Source organism: Podarcis muralis, chromosome 3 (assembly GCF_964188315.1).
Source record: "Podarcis muralis chromosome 3, rPodMur119.hap1.1, whole genome shotgun sequence".
In the NCBI taxonomy this organism is placed as follows: Eukaryota; Metazoa; Chordata; class Lepidosauria; order Squamata; family Lacertidae; genus Podarcis; species Podarcis muralis.
Genome location: NC_135657.1, coordinates 11368023 through 11383824, shown reverse-complemented (window position 1 = coordinate 11383824; position 15802 = coordinate 11368023). Strand labels below are relative to the sequence as shown.

The 15802-nt window shown below is 47.1% G+C and overlaps 1 protein-coding gene across 1 annotated transcript; it reads left to right on the top strand.

Moving 5' to 3' along the window:
• The first annotated feature begins 3199 nt into the window (after positions 1–3199).
• On the top strand, positions 3200–3612 carry LOC144327200 (large ribosomal subunit protein eL33). Its single transcript, XM_077925427.1, has one exon. The coding sequence runs from the start codon at positions 3260–3262 to the stop codon at positions 3590–3592; it is 333 nt and encodes a 110-aa protein (XP_077781553.1). The 5' UTR covers positions 3200–3259; the 3' UTR covers positions 3593–3612.
• Positions 3613–15802: the final 12190 nt, after the last annotated feature.

Genomic DNA, 15802 nt, shown 5'->3' with positions numbered 1-15802 from the left:
CCCTTCCCGGTTCAGAAAACTGGGCTCAGGGCGGCTAACAACAAATTCAAAACACTTAATTGATGCAACAAAAAACAGCATAAAATACAGTATAAAACGTGAATAACAATAAATTCAGAATTCAAAAATCAATTTAGGGGGAAAATCCATCCAATAAACATTAGATGATCACCAGGGCTAGCTGGCTAAATTAGTCCTATTTGAGCCAGCGAGGAGACCAGGGGAGAATTAGCTGTGGGATCCCAGAGCGGGTAATCTTCATATAAAGGGGATGGGGAGGGATATATAATGAAGGCTCCTGGTGAACCTCCCCTTTTGCATGCAAAGCTGGTGCTCTACTCACTGAGCTGCACAGCCCTTCCCTGGCATACATCATAGACATGTTGGAGACGAGTTTGTACTTCCTTCGGTAACGCTCCATGCTTTGGGGTGGCAGGTACGCTATCCCCCCTTTCAGAACTATCATGAAGGTCAGACCCCATTCAATTGTCATAAAACTGCACAGTAACTCAAATCAAGGACATGATTTTCTCCTTGTGCCAGCAGTTTATAACTATTTGCTATTTTGTGTGTGTGTGTCACAAATTGTGTAGTACAGGAGGAATGCAGGGGAGCACAGCTTCGGTATCCCCCCCCCCCCCAAGCAGGATCAATGATGTCATCTATCAGAGCAATGGGATAATTCGTGAGTCCTCCTTGCTCTGGCAAACAAATGAGGTGACAATGACCGCTCCCCACATTAAATGGGGGGGCGCCCTTTGCATGGTCACGCGCAGCCCCCTGGACCCAAGGCGGCACCATTAGCAAAGGCTGGGCTTCGCATTCCCCAGGTGGGATACCTGGAGGTCTCCGCCTACCTCAGCCAGTTGCCCAATCCCGCCTGGGGAGGCGTTGCCAAGGGGATCAGGCCAGGTAGGGGGAGGGACCACCTGCCCACACAATAGGGGGAGGATCTTACCTGGGAATTGTCAGGCGGAATCCTTTAGTCTATCTTCCCTAAATAGGGTGGGCGTGTAGCGGTGACCCACGCCCCCCTCCTCTTTGCGGCACCGATACCAGGGTTCCCCATCAAAGGGGTTTTGAGGGGAGGCTTTGGCCGTACGCCTAGAGGTTGTCATTGCTCTCCCCTGTGACGGCGTCGTAACAGTGGTGGGCTCTCTCTTCTTGAACATGTGTTCTCCAGAGGGAGGGATAAACGCCCAATGCCTGAGCCAAGGTCTACCCACATCTGAAACATAATAAAGATGTGGCCAATTTTAATCCCATAGCACATTGTCTTGAGTCATTATTCCACACGGGGGCCGCCCAGGGTTTGGGGGACTCCGCCTGTCCACACAATGAGGTTTACAGGTTTGCTGTAAACAATGAGGTTTACAGGTTTGCTGTAAACAATGAGGTTTACAGGTTTGCTTGTTATAGCGGAAGCCAGAGAAGAAGGAAAATAATTTGCTAGAGGTTGGGTACGTCTTTTTCTTTCCTTTGATGGGGTTGCAGCTTCATGCCTGCAGTTAAAATTGTAACACTTCTTTGCAAGGTGGTGTGGATTTCTAATTGAAAGCTAAAAGTCAACCGGATGTAGATCTTCCGTTAAAGCTCCATGTGATTTGAAAGTTGAAGCTATGCAGTCAGAAGCACCACAAAGTTCAGTGGAGAGTAGATGCATAGGATTGCACTCAGGCTCATCTTAATAAACTGAGTATAATTGCTCTTTGGGGGTGTGCCTGCACTTTTGGACTCTCCATGGGGTCATTGCAAAAGCCTCTTCTTGGGTGCATGGAGTTCCAGGTACTAATGAGGTCCTGCATTTCAAATATAAAGCACTACTACTATATATACTATACTATACTATACTATACTATACTATACTATACTATACTATACTATACTATACTATACTATATATACTGCTATATATACTACTACTTTATATACTATAAAGCACTATACTACAGCATCTTAAAACGTAGAGACACCACCTTGCCAACAAAGGTCCATATAGTAAAAACTATGGTTTTTCCAGTAGTGATGTATTGAAGTGAGAGCTGGAACATAAAGAAGGCTGATCGCCGAACAATTGATGCTTTTGAATTCTGGTGCTGGAGGAAACTCTTGAGAGTCCCATGGACTGCAAGAAGATCAAACCTATCCATTCTGAAGGAAATCAGCCCTGAGTGCTCCCTGGAAGGACAGATCGTGAAGCTGAGGCTCCAATACTTTGGCCACCTCATGAGAAGAGAAGACTCCATGGAAAAGACCCTGATGCTGGGAAAGATGGAGGGCACAAGGAGAAGGGGACGACAGAGGACGAGATGGTTGGACAGTGTTCTTGAAGCTACCAGCATGAGTTTGACCAAACTGCGGTAGGCAGTGGAAGACAGGAGTGCTTGGTGTGCTCTGGTCCATGGGGTCACGAAGAGTAGGACATGACTAAATGACTAAACAACAACAAACTACTATAGGAGAGTCTCCAGAATTTGCTTCCTAAAGTGCTTCTAGAGGACCTCTTTTTTCAGCATTCATCTGTACATGTTTGGAACAAATTTGCAGGGAGGGAAGTGATACAATGTCCTGCTTATTGAGCCTTCATTCTGACTGGTTTGTTGGGAGGTTATATGATGTTGGATCAAGCAGTCCTTATCTCACACTTTTGAGTGCTTTCCCATCACTTTCCTCACTGCAAACACAATCTGATTCAGCCCCCCCCCTAAAGTGGGCCTGTTGGGCAAGAGCATGAAATCCACTTTAATTGTGCAACCTGAATGTGCCAGTGTGCAAATGAATCTCATTGGAAGAGTAGCGACAATCTGGAAGTAGCTTTTAGCTTATGGAAAATTGCACATGTGAAAATGGGTAGCCAAGAAGTAGCCAATCACCTGGCCAGTTTTCACCAATGGTATGAAAACATTTCTGGGAGGTGCTGTAGCTTTACATATAGAAGTGGCAAAGAAGTGTTTTAAATACACAGCGTGGATGTGACCTGCATTTTATGGCAAACCAAGGCTTTGGAGTTCAGTCTCCCTGACCATAGTATAGCGCTCTTAACTACAACATCATAATAGGGACCCAGCTACATTAGTTAAAAAACCAAAACAAAACATTATAAATGTGTTATAACACTGTGACACTAGGCGGGGAAGGGGCTCTGGGGGCGGGCGAGGCGGCGGAGGGCGGCGGAGAAGCGGCTCCAGAGGCGGGCGGGCGCCGCGAGGGCCGGCGGGCCGGCCTGGGCCTGCTGGGAACAGGACTTCAAGACGACACCATGACTGGCAGGTTGTGGTCCAAGGCCACTTTTGCTGGCTACAAGCGAGGTCTTCGAAACCAGAGAGAGCACACAGCTCTTCTGAAAATTGAGGGAGTTTATTCCCGTAATGAGACAGAATTCTATTTGGGCAAGAAATGCGCCTATGTGTACAAAGCAAAAAACAACACCGTGACTCCTGGCGGCAAACCCAACAGGACCAGAGTGATCTGGGGAAAGGTGACCCGTGCCCATGGAAGCAGCGGCATGGTGCGGGCAAAGTTCCGCTCCAACCTACCTGCCAAAGCCATTGGACACAGGATCCGAGTGATGCTGTATCCATCTAGAGTCTAAATTTAGAGTGAAAATAAAATTAAGACTGTAAAAAAAAAAAAAAAAAAAAAAAACACTGTGACACTAGATGGCTCTGTAGAGCTGAAATCGGAACCCTATGAAATTTTCCATTGTGAGCTTTAAAAATGTTTTTTTCCAGAGCATTTCCAGAGTGTTTTTTTATAGCTGTGTAGATGCAGCCTTGGTGGGAGGGTCACTGTCAAACTATCCAGCTCTCATGTACCTTCTGAGATGTTGCATTCACGTCAAAGGGAATAGCATACCCTCCAACATTTCTCCAATGAAAATAGGGACATCCCATTCAACAACAACAGTAGCAGCAGCAGCAGCAGCAGCAGCAATTTATACCCCACCCATCTGACTGGGTTTGTCCCAGCAAATCTGGGTGGCTTCCAACATGTATAAAAGCATAATAAAACATTAAACATTTTTTTAAAAAAACTTCCTTATACAGTGGTTCTGGTTACATACGCTTCAGGTTACAGACTCCACTAACCCAGAAATAGTACCCCGGGTTAAGAACTTTGCTTCAGGATAAGAACAGAAATCGTGTTCTGGCGGTGTGGCAGCAGCAGGAGGCCCCATTACCTAAAGTGGTGCTTCAGGTTAAGAACAGTTTCAGGTTAAGAATGGACCTCCAGAATGAATTAAGTACATAACCAGAGGTACCACTGTACAGGGCTGCCTGCAGATGTCTTCTAAAGGTGGCATAGTCACTTATTTCCTTGTCTCGGGGGTCGCATAACTCCATATCCACCAACATTTCTCTGATGAAAATAGGGATGTCCTAATCAGAAACCAGGACAGCTTCTGTAAATCCAGGACTGTCCCTGGAAAATAGGGACACTTGGAAGGTTTGGAATAGCTGGCTCCTCTCTGATACCCATTTCAACCATTCAAAGAAGGAAAGAAATACCGTATTTTTTGCTCCATAAGATGCAACTTTTTCCTCCGAAAAAGTAAGGGGAAATGTCTGTGCAGCTTATGGAGTGAATGCATGGTCCCTGGAGCCGAATTGCCCAGGGGTGAAAAGCAGATTGTGCTTTCTTTTTTTTTAGAAAGAGGGAAGGGGGTGTTGAAATGAAGCCGCTGAGCAGCTGATCGGCAAGCGATCGGGAGGGAGATAAGGCTGCTGGTAAAGGAGGCTGCCAGGGGACTGGGGGAGGTAAAGACAGCGAACATGCAAGGAGAGGAGACAGGAATACTAAAACAAGCAATGGGGAGAGAAATTAGAAGAAAAGGAGGAGCAAAAAACTGCTCCAGCTAAGGAAAAGACACTAAGGCAAACAAAAGGGAAGGGGGAGTTGAAACGAAGCCGCTGAGCAGCTGATCGGCAAGCGATCAGGAGGGAGATAAGGGATGCTAGCGATAAAGGAGGCTGTCTGGGATGGGGGAGGTAAAAGCACATGGATCCTCAGGATTTTTGCATTGGGTCACCCCAAATTCACCATCAGATCACATAGCATGTCCATGGCTATAGCCTGCACACACCAAAATCACACATCCACTGTTTCGTGGGGCCGCAATGGCGCAAAAACATGGTTACAAAGCACGGATCCACATGGATTCTCAGGATTTTTGCATTGGGCTACCCCAAACTCACTGTCAAATCACATATCATGTCTGTGGCCACAGCATGAACCACAAAAATCATACATCCACAGTTTCATTCAGAATATTTTTTTTTCTTGTTTTCCTCCTCTGAAAACTAGGTGCGTCCTATGGAGCGAAAAATAAGGGTAAGAATAAAAAAGCACCATGTCACAGCACATGTTGTCATGCTCCTCCATCTCCAAAATTTGCTGCACATGGAAATCTAGCAAGTCAGGGAGGAGAGCTCCAGAGCTGTCTTCTGCCCGATGTGCAGGAAGGCAATTTGTGTCACAAAGTATACACCCAGCCCACAGTCTAGGACTGTCTGGAGAATCCAGTGGCCTCCCTGAATGCAGAACTTAGTCATCCATGCGCTTTGCCATATTGGCTGGCATCTGTCAAACGTCTTGAGCAGAACCATGCATAAAACAACCGCAACCTGCACCAATTCTGCTGAGCTGAGAGCAGGATCCTAGAGATCTAAATATAGTGGGAGGAGGTGGGGGCAGGGAGATGGCTGAAGGGGAGTTCATAGCTGTGGCAGAGTGACCTCTGCAAGGCCGTCAAGGTTAGAGAGAGCTTCGGTGATGAGCTTAGTAAGCAGTTGTCACAAAGACATCTGGGACGTCTCTAACCAAAGCACAGAATTTCCCCTAGACTTTGGGGGAGGAATGACTTTGCCGCTGTTGATGTCTTGGGAAGCAATTGCTCTCGCTTCAGCTCACTCCCTTTGCAAACTCCTGTCCTCCGAAGTGCTTTCTCAAAGATGCAAACTCTCCCTTCATTGAGATCATCTGGATAATCTGTTTTGCATGTTCTGCCTTTGAGCTGCAGTCGGCATTAGAGAGGGTGCCGGACGGGGCCTTCTCTGTCGTAGCATCCATTTTCTGGAACGGTCCTCAGTAAGAGAAAAGGCTGACCTGTCTGTATATAATATTTGATGCCAACAATGAACATAATGGGAATGAAGAGTAGGCCCACAATGTTGCCCCTGCCTCATAGGTAATGCTCTCCGCCGGTGACTGAGACTCCCCTTTGGGTGTAGAGACAGAGTAGTAGTCCTTTTGCAGACAACCTACACATGCAAAAGTCGAAGGTGGAGCCTGCAAAGCACATGGTATTGCAATAATAATAATAATAATAATAATAATAATAATAATAATAATAATTTATTATTTATACCCCGCCCATCTGGCTGGGCTTCCCCAACCACTCTGGGCAGCTTCCAACAAAATATTAAACTACCGTAATACATCAAACGTTAAAAGCTTCCCTAAACAGGGCTGCCTTCAGATGTCTTCTAAAAGTCTGGCAGTTGTTGTTCTCTTTGACATCTGGTGGGAGGGCGTTCCACAGGGCGGGTGCCACTAACAAGAAGGCCCTCTGCCTGGTTCCCTGTAACTTGGCTTCTCGCAGTGAGGGAACCGCCAGAAGGCCCTCGGCGCTGGACCTCAGTGTCCTTGTAGAACGATTGGGGTGGAGATGCTCCTTCAGATATACTGGACCGAGGCCGTTTACGGCTTTCAAGGTCAGCACCAACACTTTGAATTGTGCTTGGAAATGTGCTGGGAGCCAATGTAGGTCTTTCAAGACCGGTGTTATGTGGTCTCCGTGGCCGCTCCCAGTCACCAGTCTAGCTGCCGCATTCTGGATTAGTTGTAGCTTCCAGGTCACCTTCAAAGGTAACCCCACATAGAGCGCATTGCAGTAGTCCAAGCGGGAGATAACCAGAGCACGCACCACTCTGGAGAGACAGTCCGTGGGCAGGTAGGGTCTCAGCCTGCCTACCAGATGGAGCTGGTAAACAGCTGCCCTGGACACAGAATTGACCTGCGCCTCCATGGACAGCAAGAATGGGCCCAGTGGCATTATCCTGCTGCCTGCTTCTCTATACATAGCATATCCCCCAAGTGCCCTGTTTTAAGCAGGACCTCCTGGATCACAGAAGTCTATTCCGGCTTCTGCTTGGATCCCAGAATGTCCCGGTTTTTGTTCCAGCGCTCTGGCACGTGCCTTCTGATCCAGTGCTCTGCGACACCCTGCTGACAATTGCCAGAGCATCTGGCCGGAAGGCACGTGTCCTTCCTAATGCCCCGATTTTGGAGATGAAAATGTTAGAGGGTATGAACATATATGCAAGGAGAATGACTGAAGACTGCACAAGTGGATGAAGAAACCAAGCTAGAGATTTCATGCATGCACTCAGCAAGGCATGTTCCAGGATGCAATCTGCTGATTGGAAGCAAATTGGAATAAATTGGAACACTGTAAAGGCAAACTCACTGCACTCTGACATTTATCCTGGCCGCAAAAGGAATCTAAACTTGGGTTTATCATGCAAAGAGGCAGTAATGGCAGGAGGGGAAAGATTTATAGGGGAATATTGGAAGCTGCCTTAGTCTGAGCCAGACCATTGGCCCCGCTTCCTCCGCAATGTCTACAACAGGGTTTCCCAAATTTGGATCTCCAGCTGCTTTTGGATTACAGTTCCCATCAACCCTGACCATTGGTCCTGCTAGCTGGGGATGATGGGAGTTGTAGTCCAGCAACAGCTGTAGACCCAAGTTTGGGAAACCCTGACTGGCAAAGGCTCTCCATAATTTCAACCCTACCTGGAGACTGAAGCTGGGACGTTCTGCATGCAGAGCAGATTCTCCATTGCTGAGTTATGGAGATGTGGAGGCAGGAAGGGAAGGCACTTTTCCACATCCACTATCCCCCCCACCCCAAGTCTTTTCATCCCACCACTAACTGTTAGAATTCCTGCTCTATGACTGCAGTCATGGGATTGTTGTCTCTCACGTGACAGTATATGTTTTGACTCCACAGACTGGGAAGTGACGGAGACAGGATGTTTGTGTTACTGTGTTCCGTGAAGTGGGACTATTGTCCTTTGTTCATTTTCTTTGCTGTCTGATGCTAGAGAGAGAGGGAGCCATGTTGCAGTGCTCCGTGTGTGTTTATATGTAAATAAAGTAGATCAGCCAAAATGCTGAGTTGCTGAGGTCTGCTATGCAACTGCGAAGACTCTGGGGATCCCTAAGTGTGCCGATGTCTGTTGGCATCGGTTGCTGTGATGTTCGGGCAGAAGAAAGCTTTTGAAGCTCCCAAACGATCGACCAGGAGGGAGAGAACATGCCAGTCGGGCATGTGTCTCTACCAGGGTCCTACTCGAGTGTAGGCTGAGCTCCTGACACTAACTTCCCCCGGGAAACTTCTTAGAAGTATGGAAAGAACAGGTCTCAGGGTAATGAGCCAGGGAAGGATTAATTTACCTAATCTCAATCCCACCTTGCAACAAATAAGAAAAGTTGGAATCATGTGTTTGCTGCTGCCTGCACAATTCTCCCCATTGTGATATTAGCAGCAAAATATCCCAAGAAATTGTTTTGCATTCTGTCCTAAAAGTCTTAAAAGGGCCATTGGAGTCAAGACTTGTGCTGAAAAGGAGGAGGTTATTTTACTTGAATTGATCACTTAGCAACCAGGATCTCTACCTACGGATGTAGCTGGTCCATGGGTTACCAAGGAACTGTGACAATTGCTAAACAGCTGCCCTGCTAATCTACATAGCCTTTAACCCCGGTCAGCTGAAGGATGGGCCGATGACAGCCAACGAACAATGAAAACACACCCTAATATTTTATTTAAGAGCTCAGGGATGCCACAGCTGCAGGGATGATACAACCAGCCAGATTGAACTGTTTCAACTCAAGTGTTTTTGCTTTCAAGAAGAAGAAGAAAAAGCCTGGTTCTTCGCACAGCCGGAGAAGGTTGTGATAAATCACACATGAGTTGTTCCAAAACATCTTTGAATTCTCTCCCCCCCCCCCCCCAGTTCCTGCCCTCCTCTCCGCTTTTGCATGGCCTGATTAAATACAATCTATCAAAAAGCGTCTTAGCTCATGGCTGCGTTTTAAAACAGGGGTGCAAAGTGTCCATCTGTAAAAGAGCAGATCACTTGTAAGAAAGCAATTACGGATGTAGAGGAATATGTGAAATCTGCCCTTTTGAATCCTATAATGTTTCGCAAACCCTCATCTCTTTGCATTTACTGTCTGTCTCAGGAAAAACAACAACAGTTGAAAGAGAAGCAGGAAAGGTGGCACAAACAAGAAAAGAAATTAGCCGGGGTGATAAAAGAGTATAATAAGGAGGAGAAATTTGGGTGGAAGGATGTGGAGAGAAAGGACAGTGGGATATATTACACTGTGGACCAGTTCCCCAAGGGCGATGGAAGAGTCGCAACAGCTGCATTCATTTAAAATGGCACGAGGCAAGAGCGGAGGCAATAAACAACAATTGTGTGCTGGTGTTTTGTGATGATGCAGGTGAAAATAGGAGCAGGCACCTTATGCAAAGAGGGGGAAATGAGAGAATTAGCAAAAAAAAAAAAAAAAAAAAAAAGGGCTCCTAAGATTAGCAGAGGAATTCAGTAGAGGGGAAAAAAAGATGAGGATAATAATAGTGTACATCTATGTACCTGTCTTAGATATGCAGATGACACAACCTTGATGGCAGAAAGTGAGGAGGAATTAAAGAACCTTTTAATGAGGGTGAAAGAGGAGAGCGCAAAATATGGTCTGAAGCTCAACATCAAAAAAACGAAGATCATGGCCACTGGTCCCATCACCTCCTGGCAAATAGAAGGGGAAGAAATGAAGGCAGTGAGAGATTTTACTTTCTTGGGCTCCATGATCACTGCAGATGGTGACAGCAGTCATGAAATTAAAAGACGCCTGCTTCTTGGGAGAAGGGCAATGACAGGCCTAGACAGCATCTTGAGAAGTAGAGACGTCACCTTGCCAACAAAGGTCCGTATAGTTAAAGCCGTGGTTTTCCCAGTAGTGATGTATGGAAGTGAGAGCTGGACCATAAAGAAGGCTGATCGCCGAAGAATTGATGCTTTTGAATTATTGGTGCTGGAGGAGACTCTTGAAGTGCAAATTTTGAAGGATGGCTGTGGGAAAAGATATCGCTCTGGTTATAGTGACAAAGACTCTCCTCCCTGGAAGAGAGGGGAGTGGTTGTGGGCGGGAGCCCGAGCTCCGCCCCTGTCCGGGGGCCTTAGCCCCTGCCCCTCCTCACCTGGCTGGCGCCCACGCCCACCGGAGGCAGCCAACCAGGTGTCTCCGGGGGGCGTGTTTAGCAGCTTAATGCTGCGGCTCCAGCTCCGCCTCCTCCTCAGTCGTCGTCGTCACCCACCCTCCACTCCCATTTAGCTCAGGGTCTAGGTTTTTTGGCCTTGCTATGGACCTTAGGTTGGTCGCCCCGGTTGTCTGGGGGGCCTGGTAGGAATTTTTCCATTTGGCATTAGGCTTTTTGGTTTTTTCGCCTACCTCGTAGCAATTGTCACAACTTTTGTGGTATTGGTGGGTAGGTTAGGCATTGGATTCATGTGTGTCAAGGGCTAGGTGTGGCCATCGCCTATGCTATCTACCGTGGGTTATTCCGTTAAAGGAATCTGGCGGTCGTGTATTCCGTCCGATGCCTGCTTGGCGGGAGGCCATGGCACGACCCTCGGTGACATCAGGGGTGAGCCTATAGTTGGATTGGCATCAACAGGCTCCACCTACTGTTGAATAAACCCACCTCCTATAGTCATCCAATGCCTAAGCCAATACCTTTTCACTACTGTAATCAATAAAGTTGTGGCCTTTTCTTGCCCATTAACCTTATATCATGTGTCCTTGTGTGTTTATTTCACATAGCGGGGGTCGGGCCCTCGATCCACAAATTAAGCAGGGGAACTAAATAAGGAAATGAAAATAGTGCGTGCTTTATGGGGGATCTACCAAATGCAGCAGGCCCAAGGTAGATGGTACACCCTCAGGCTGCCCATAGCTGTGTCCCATTCAGCGACACTCTCCACACTCAGTTGCAGGAGTAGCAGGTTTCTGGAGTTTTCCAGGGTGTCCAGAGGATGGGTCAAGGAGCCCACTCCACTCACAGCTCTTTCTTCACCCTCTATCCTCTCCTCCTCCTCCGTCTTGTCTTCTGAAATGCTGACTGCTGCTGTGACACAAGAATTTACCACAGCCTAGCTCAGCGGTTCTCAGCCTGTGGGTCCCCAGATGTTGTTGGACTACAACTCCCATCATCCCTGAGCTCTGGCCTTGCTACCTAGGGGTGATGGGAGTTGTAGTTCAACAACAACTTCTGGGGATTCACAGGTTGAGAACCGCTGGCCTAGATGGAGGGGTGGAAGAATGAGTCCCATCCGAGGATCTATATAGATACAAAGGATGGGGAAAATTTCCATAATGGTTTGCAATTAAAGGTCGCTCATAATAATTTGCACTTTCCAAAATGGGCCGAGACACAGCCATCCTTCAAAAGTTGCACTTCTCTGAATTTTGCAATGTAGTTCACCAGTCAAGCAACGTGTACAACGTGCATCTACTGGGGGAAGTGTGCACAGCTGTGTCCATTTGTGAAAATGACATTAAAAAATTGTACTGTAAGAGGATAGCTGAATTTCTGGAGCCTGGACACAATTGTGTAAGTGCCAGTGTGATTTTAATCTTCTTTTGTTAGAAACAAATCATTTATACAAGTTTCCCCCCCAAATACCAAGTGTAGACCTTCTTCTAAATCAGAAAACAGGCATATCTGGAACCACCATGAACTTTTTATACAACTTATAACAAGTTTATTATATTTAAAGCTAAGTACAGTGGTACCTCGTGACGTGGGTGGCGCTGTGGGTAAAACCTCAGCGCCTAGGACTTGCTAATCGCATGGTTGGCGGTTCGAATCCCCGCGGCGGGGTGCGCTCCCGTCGTTCGGTCCCAGCGCCTGCCAACCTAGCAGTTCGAAAGCACCCCCGGGTGCAAGTAGATAAATAGGGACCGCTTACTGGCGGGAAGGTAAACGGCGTTCCGTGTGCTGCGCTGGCTCGCCAGATGCAGCTTGTCACGCTGGCCACGTGACCCAGAAGTGTCTCCGGACAGCGCTGGCCCCCGGCCTCTTAAGTGAGATGAGCGCACTACCCTAGAGTCTGTCAAGACTGGCCCGTATGGGCAGGGGTACCTTTACCTTTACCTTTACAGTGGTACCTCAGGTTAAGTAATTAATTCATTCCGGAGATCCGTACTTAACCTGAAACTGTTCTTAACCTGAAGCACCACTTCAGCTAATGGGGCCTCCTGCTGCTGCTGCGCCGCCGGAGCCCAATTTCTGTTCTCATCCTGAAGCAAAGTTCTTAACCTGAAGCACTATTTCTGGGTTAGTGGAGTGTGTAACCTGAAGCGTATGTAACCTGAAGCGTATGTAACCTGAGGTACCACTGTACGGCAAAAGTGATCTTACATATTCCATATCATGCCATAAAACTATGCTTGTGACTCATTTACACAAAACAACTTGTTTTTGTTCAGTTTTGTTATTTACATTTAATAAACTTTCTTCGAAATCAGCTAAAAAATGTACCTAGTGCACAGCAGCTGTGAAAAAAACAGTGCTGTTTTTCTAGAAAAAGAGGTGCTGGAACTCAACCTGAACACCTCCCTTGTTCTCTTAGAATGGCAATGGCCCCCATCCGAGAGATGTGGGAATTCGGTTCCGTCAAGTCCCGGCTGAAGAAAAGCCCTGGGAAAAATAGCATATTTTCAAACTGGGAAAGTTTCAGGAAAGGGCCACCAAAATGATTCTGCTATGAGGAAAGGTAACAGCATTTGTGGATTTTTAGTTTGGAGAAAAGGTCTGTGAAATACAGTTGTACCTTGGGTTACATACGCTTCAGGTTACATACGCGTCAGGTTACACACTCCACTAAGCCAGAAATAGTGCTTCAGGTTAAGAACTTTGCTTCAAGATGACAACAGAAATCGGGCTCCGGCGGCGCGGCGGCAGTGGCAGGCCCCATTAGCTAAAGTGGTGCTTCAGGTTAAGAACAGTTTCAGGTTAAGAACGGACCTCCGGAATGAATTAAGTACTTAACCCAAGGTACCACTGTAGTGCAATGTGCAGAGAGAGTGGACAGTTTTATCTCTCTCTCCCTCTTGCATAAGGCTGGATGTTGGAAGACTCAGGACAGAAAATAGGAAGTGCTTCATCATGCAGTGGCATCAATTTTTTTTTTGGGGGGGGGGGGCTCTGGGTGCCTGAGCACCCAGAAAAAAATGGTTGTGGGTGCTCAGTACCCACACCACAGGACCCCCGACACAACTTCCAGTGCCTCGAGAAGCACCAGAAGTCATGTCCGAGGCCTTGTGAGACGCTGCAATGTGCCGTCATGGGGCCCAAGTTGACTCTCCTGCCAAGTAGAATCAGCAAATCATAGAACTGCAGAGTTTGAAGGGACCCAGGGGGTCATCTAGTCCAACCCTCTGCAATGCAGGAATCTCAGTTAAAGCATCCAAGACGGCCGGCCGCCCAACCTCCAAGGAAGAAGAGTAGAATAAAATTGCTTGATGGTGTGAACAGGGCATCGAAAGTCTCGAAACACCTTAGATTTTCATCTGTGCCTGTGCACGTCTTATATTCTTAGGCTCTCCACCATGAGAACTGTGGAACTGCCTTGCATTCAATCAACGATACTTTGGGCAAGAAAGCAAAATTCGACGGAAAGCAAAAAATTGCGCTGCTGCTAATATTAGGCCCTCGGCAGCCAGACAGCTGGTATTCTGACACCACGTTTTGCTGCAAATGGGTGTTGACTTTTTTTGTTTTGTTTGAAAAGCTCTCAAGTGTTCAGCTGCCATCATGCAGTGACATTTATTTGAGTCTCAAGGTAATAACCACAGAAGCACCCTATATAGATTCTCTCCAGATGACCTTATATTCTCTCTGGAGCCAACCTTTATTATTGGTGGTATTCTTAGAGCTGTTTCAGTGTCACGTGGAAAGGTGTTTTTTTAAAAGGCATTTTATCAATAGGTGATTTTTGTGTGGCCCGGGAATATCTGGAAAAATGGCTATTGTGGAATAGTTTTCTTGCATTTTAGCGGTATATGGATGTAGGTATCAACAAGGCATTCTTAATTTCAGTTCCAAACCTATGTATCAACCGTAGGGACATGGGGAGGAATTCAGTTTCGTTCATCTTTTAATGCAAATCTAGCTAATTCATGCTGCCCCAAATAATGCGCAAATCCACACTTCTACTGAATTTTGGGCTGCAGTTCTCCAGCCAAATCATGTGTCCCCCAAATGTGTAAATTACAGGAGACTGCACATAGAAATGTATATATTAGCTGAAAGAACATTAGAAAATATATGGGGAAATAGAATGACCGCGCCCCGCATAAAACGGGGGATCCCCTTTGCGTGGATGCGCGCAGCCCCTGGATCTAGAGCGGCTCCATCAGCACAGGCTTGGCTCCGCCTTCCCCCAGGTGGGATACCTGGAGGTCTCCGCCTACCTCAGCCAGTTGCCCAATCCCGCCTGGGGGAAGCGTTGCCAAGGAGACCAGGCCAGGTGGGGGAGGGACTACCTGCCCACACAACAGAGGGAGGATCTTACCTGGGAATCCTCACTTGGCTCCAGAGCTTCTCCCACTCTACCCACCCTCAGTTAAGTCTTATTTTGCAGGTTAACTTTTCTTACAGGTATGCAGGCGCTGCTACCTCAAGGTCGCTGTTGAAGGGCCGGAAAGGAATTCCCTTGCATTGGCAGGTTTTGCCTTTACCGTAGCAAAACGTCACAACTTTGGCGGTAATGGGCCTTGGGCGGAATCCTTTAGTCTATCTTCCTCTTTGCAGTGGCGATACTAGGGTTCCCCGTTAAAGGGGTTTCTGAGGGGAGGCTTTGACCGTACGCCGAGAGGTCGTCATTGCTCTCCCCTGCGACGGTGGCGTAACGGGGGTGGCTATCTCTGCTTGAACATATGTTCTCCAGAGCCAGCCCCCCCCCAGGATAACCCTGATGTTCCCTAGGTCCCCGGCCGGGGACTGGGGAGGGATAACGCCCAATGCCTGAGCCAAGGTCTACCCACATCTGAAATATAATAAAGTTGTGGCCAATTTAATCTCTTAGCGCATTGTCTTGAGTCGTTATTCCACATGACGGGGGGGGGGCGCCCGGGGTCTGGGGGACTCCGCTTGTCCGCGCAATGTAATGTATTAGGCAAAATTGCGCACAAAAAATGTATAAGGAAAAATGATCAATAAAATACCAATGAATTCTCTTGAGGACTTAAAAAAATAGATGTAGAAATGAATTTAAGATTGGAAAAATAAGAAACAGAGAGAAAAATAATAAACGGAGGTGTTTATTATGCATTTCAGTTTGTAAACAGATGGACATTTGGTGCCAGGCTATGTTTATTGCATATCATTCTATTTATTCTTTAAGTAGAGAATACACTAATCAATAATGTCAAAATGCTTCCAGGTGGATGTTTATTGTGGGATAGGTGCTGCTGATTTGTCTTTTTTTGCAAAGTGTGTTCTCTTTCATAGAGAGCATGTGTTGCAGTGGGGTCTGACAGGCCACCCCTCTGTTGCTGGGCGGGTTAGTATGGATGACCATCGGCAGTGATTGGGCGGTTGGGTTACTGGGCAAATTTTGGTGTTGCCATTTACCTTCCTGCCACAGTGGCACCTATTTATCTACTTGCACTGGTGTACTTTCAAACTGCTAGGTTGGCAGGAGCTGGGACAGAGCAACAGGAG

Excerpts from the sequence above, each read along its gene's own strand:
- LOC144327200 (XM_077925427.1), top strand. The coding sequence starts at position 3,260 with ATGACTGGCAGGTTGTGGTCCAAGGCCACTTTTGCTGGCTACAAGCGA.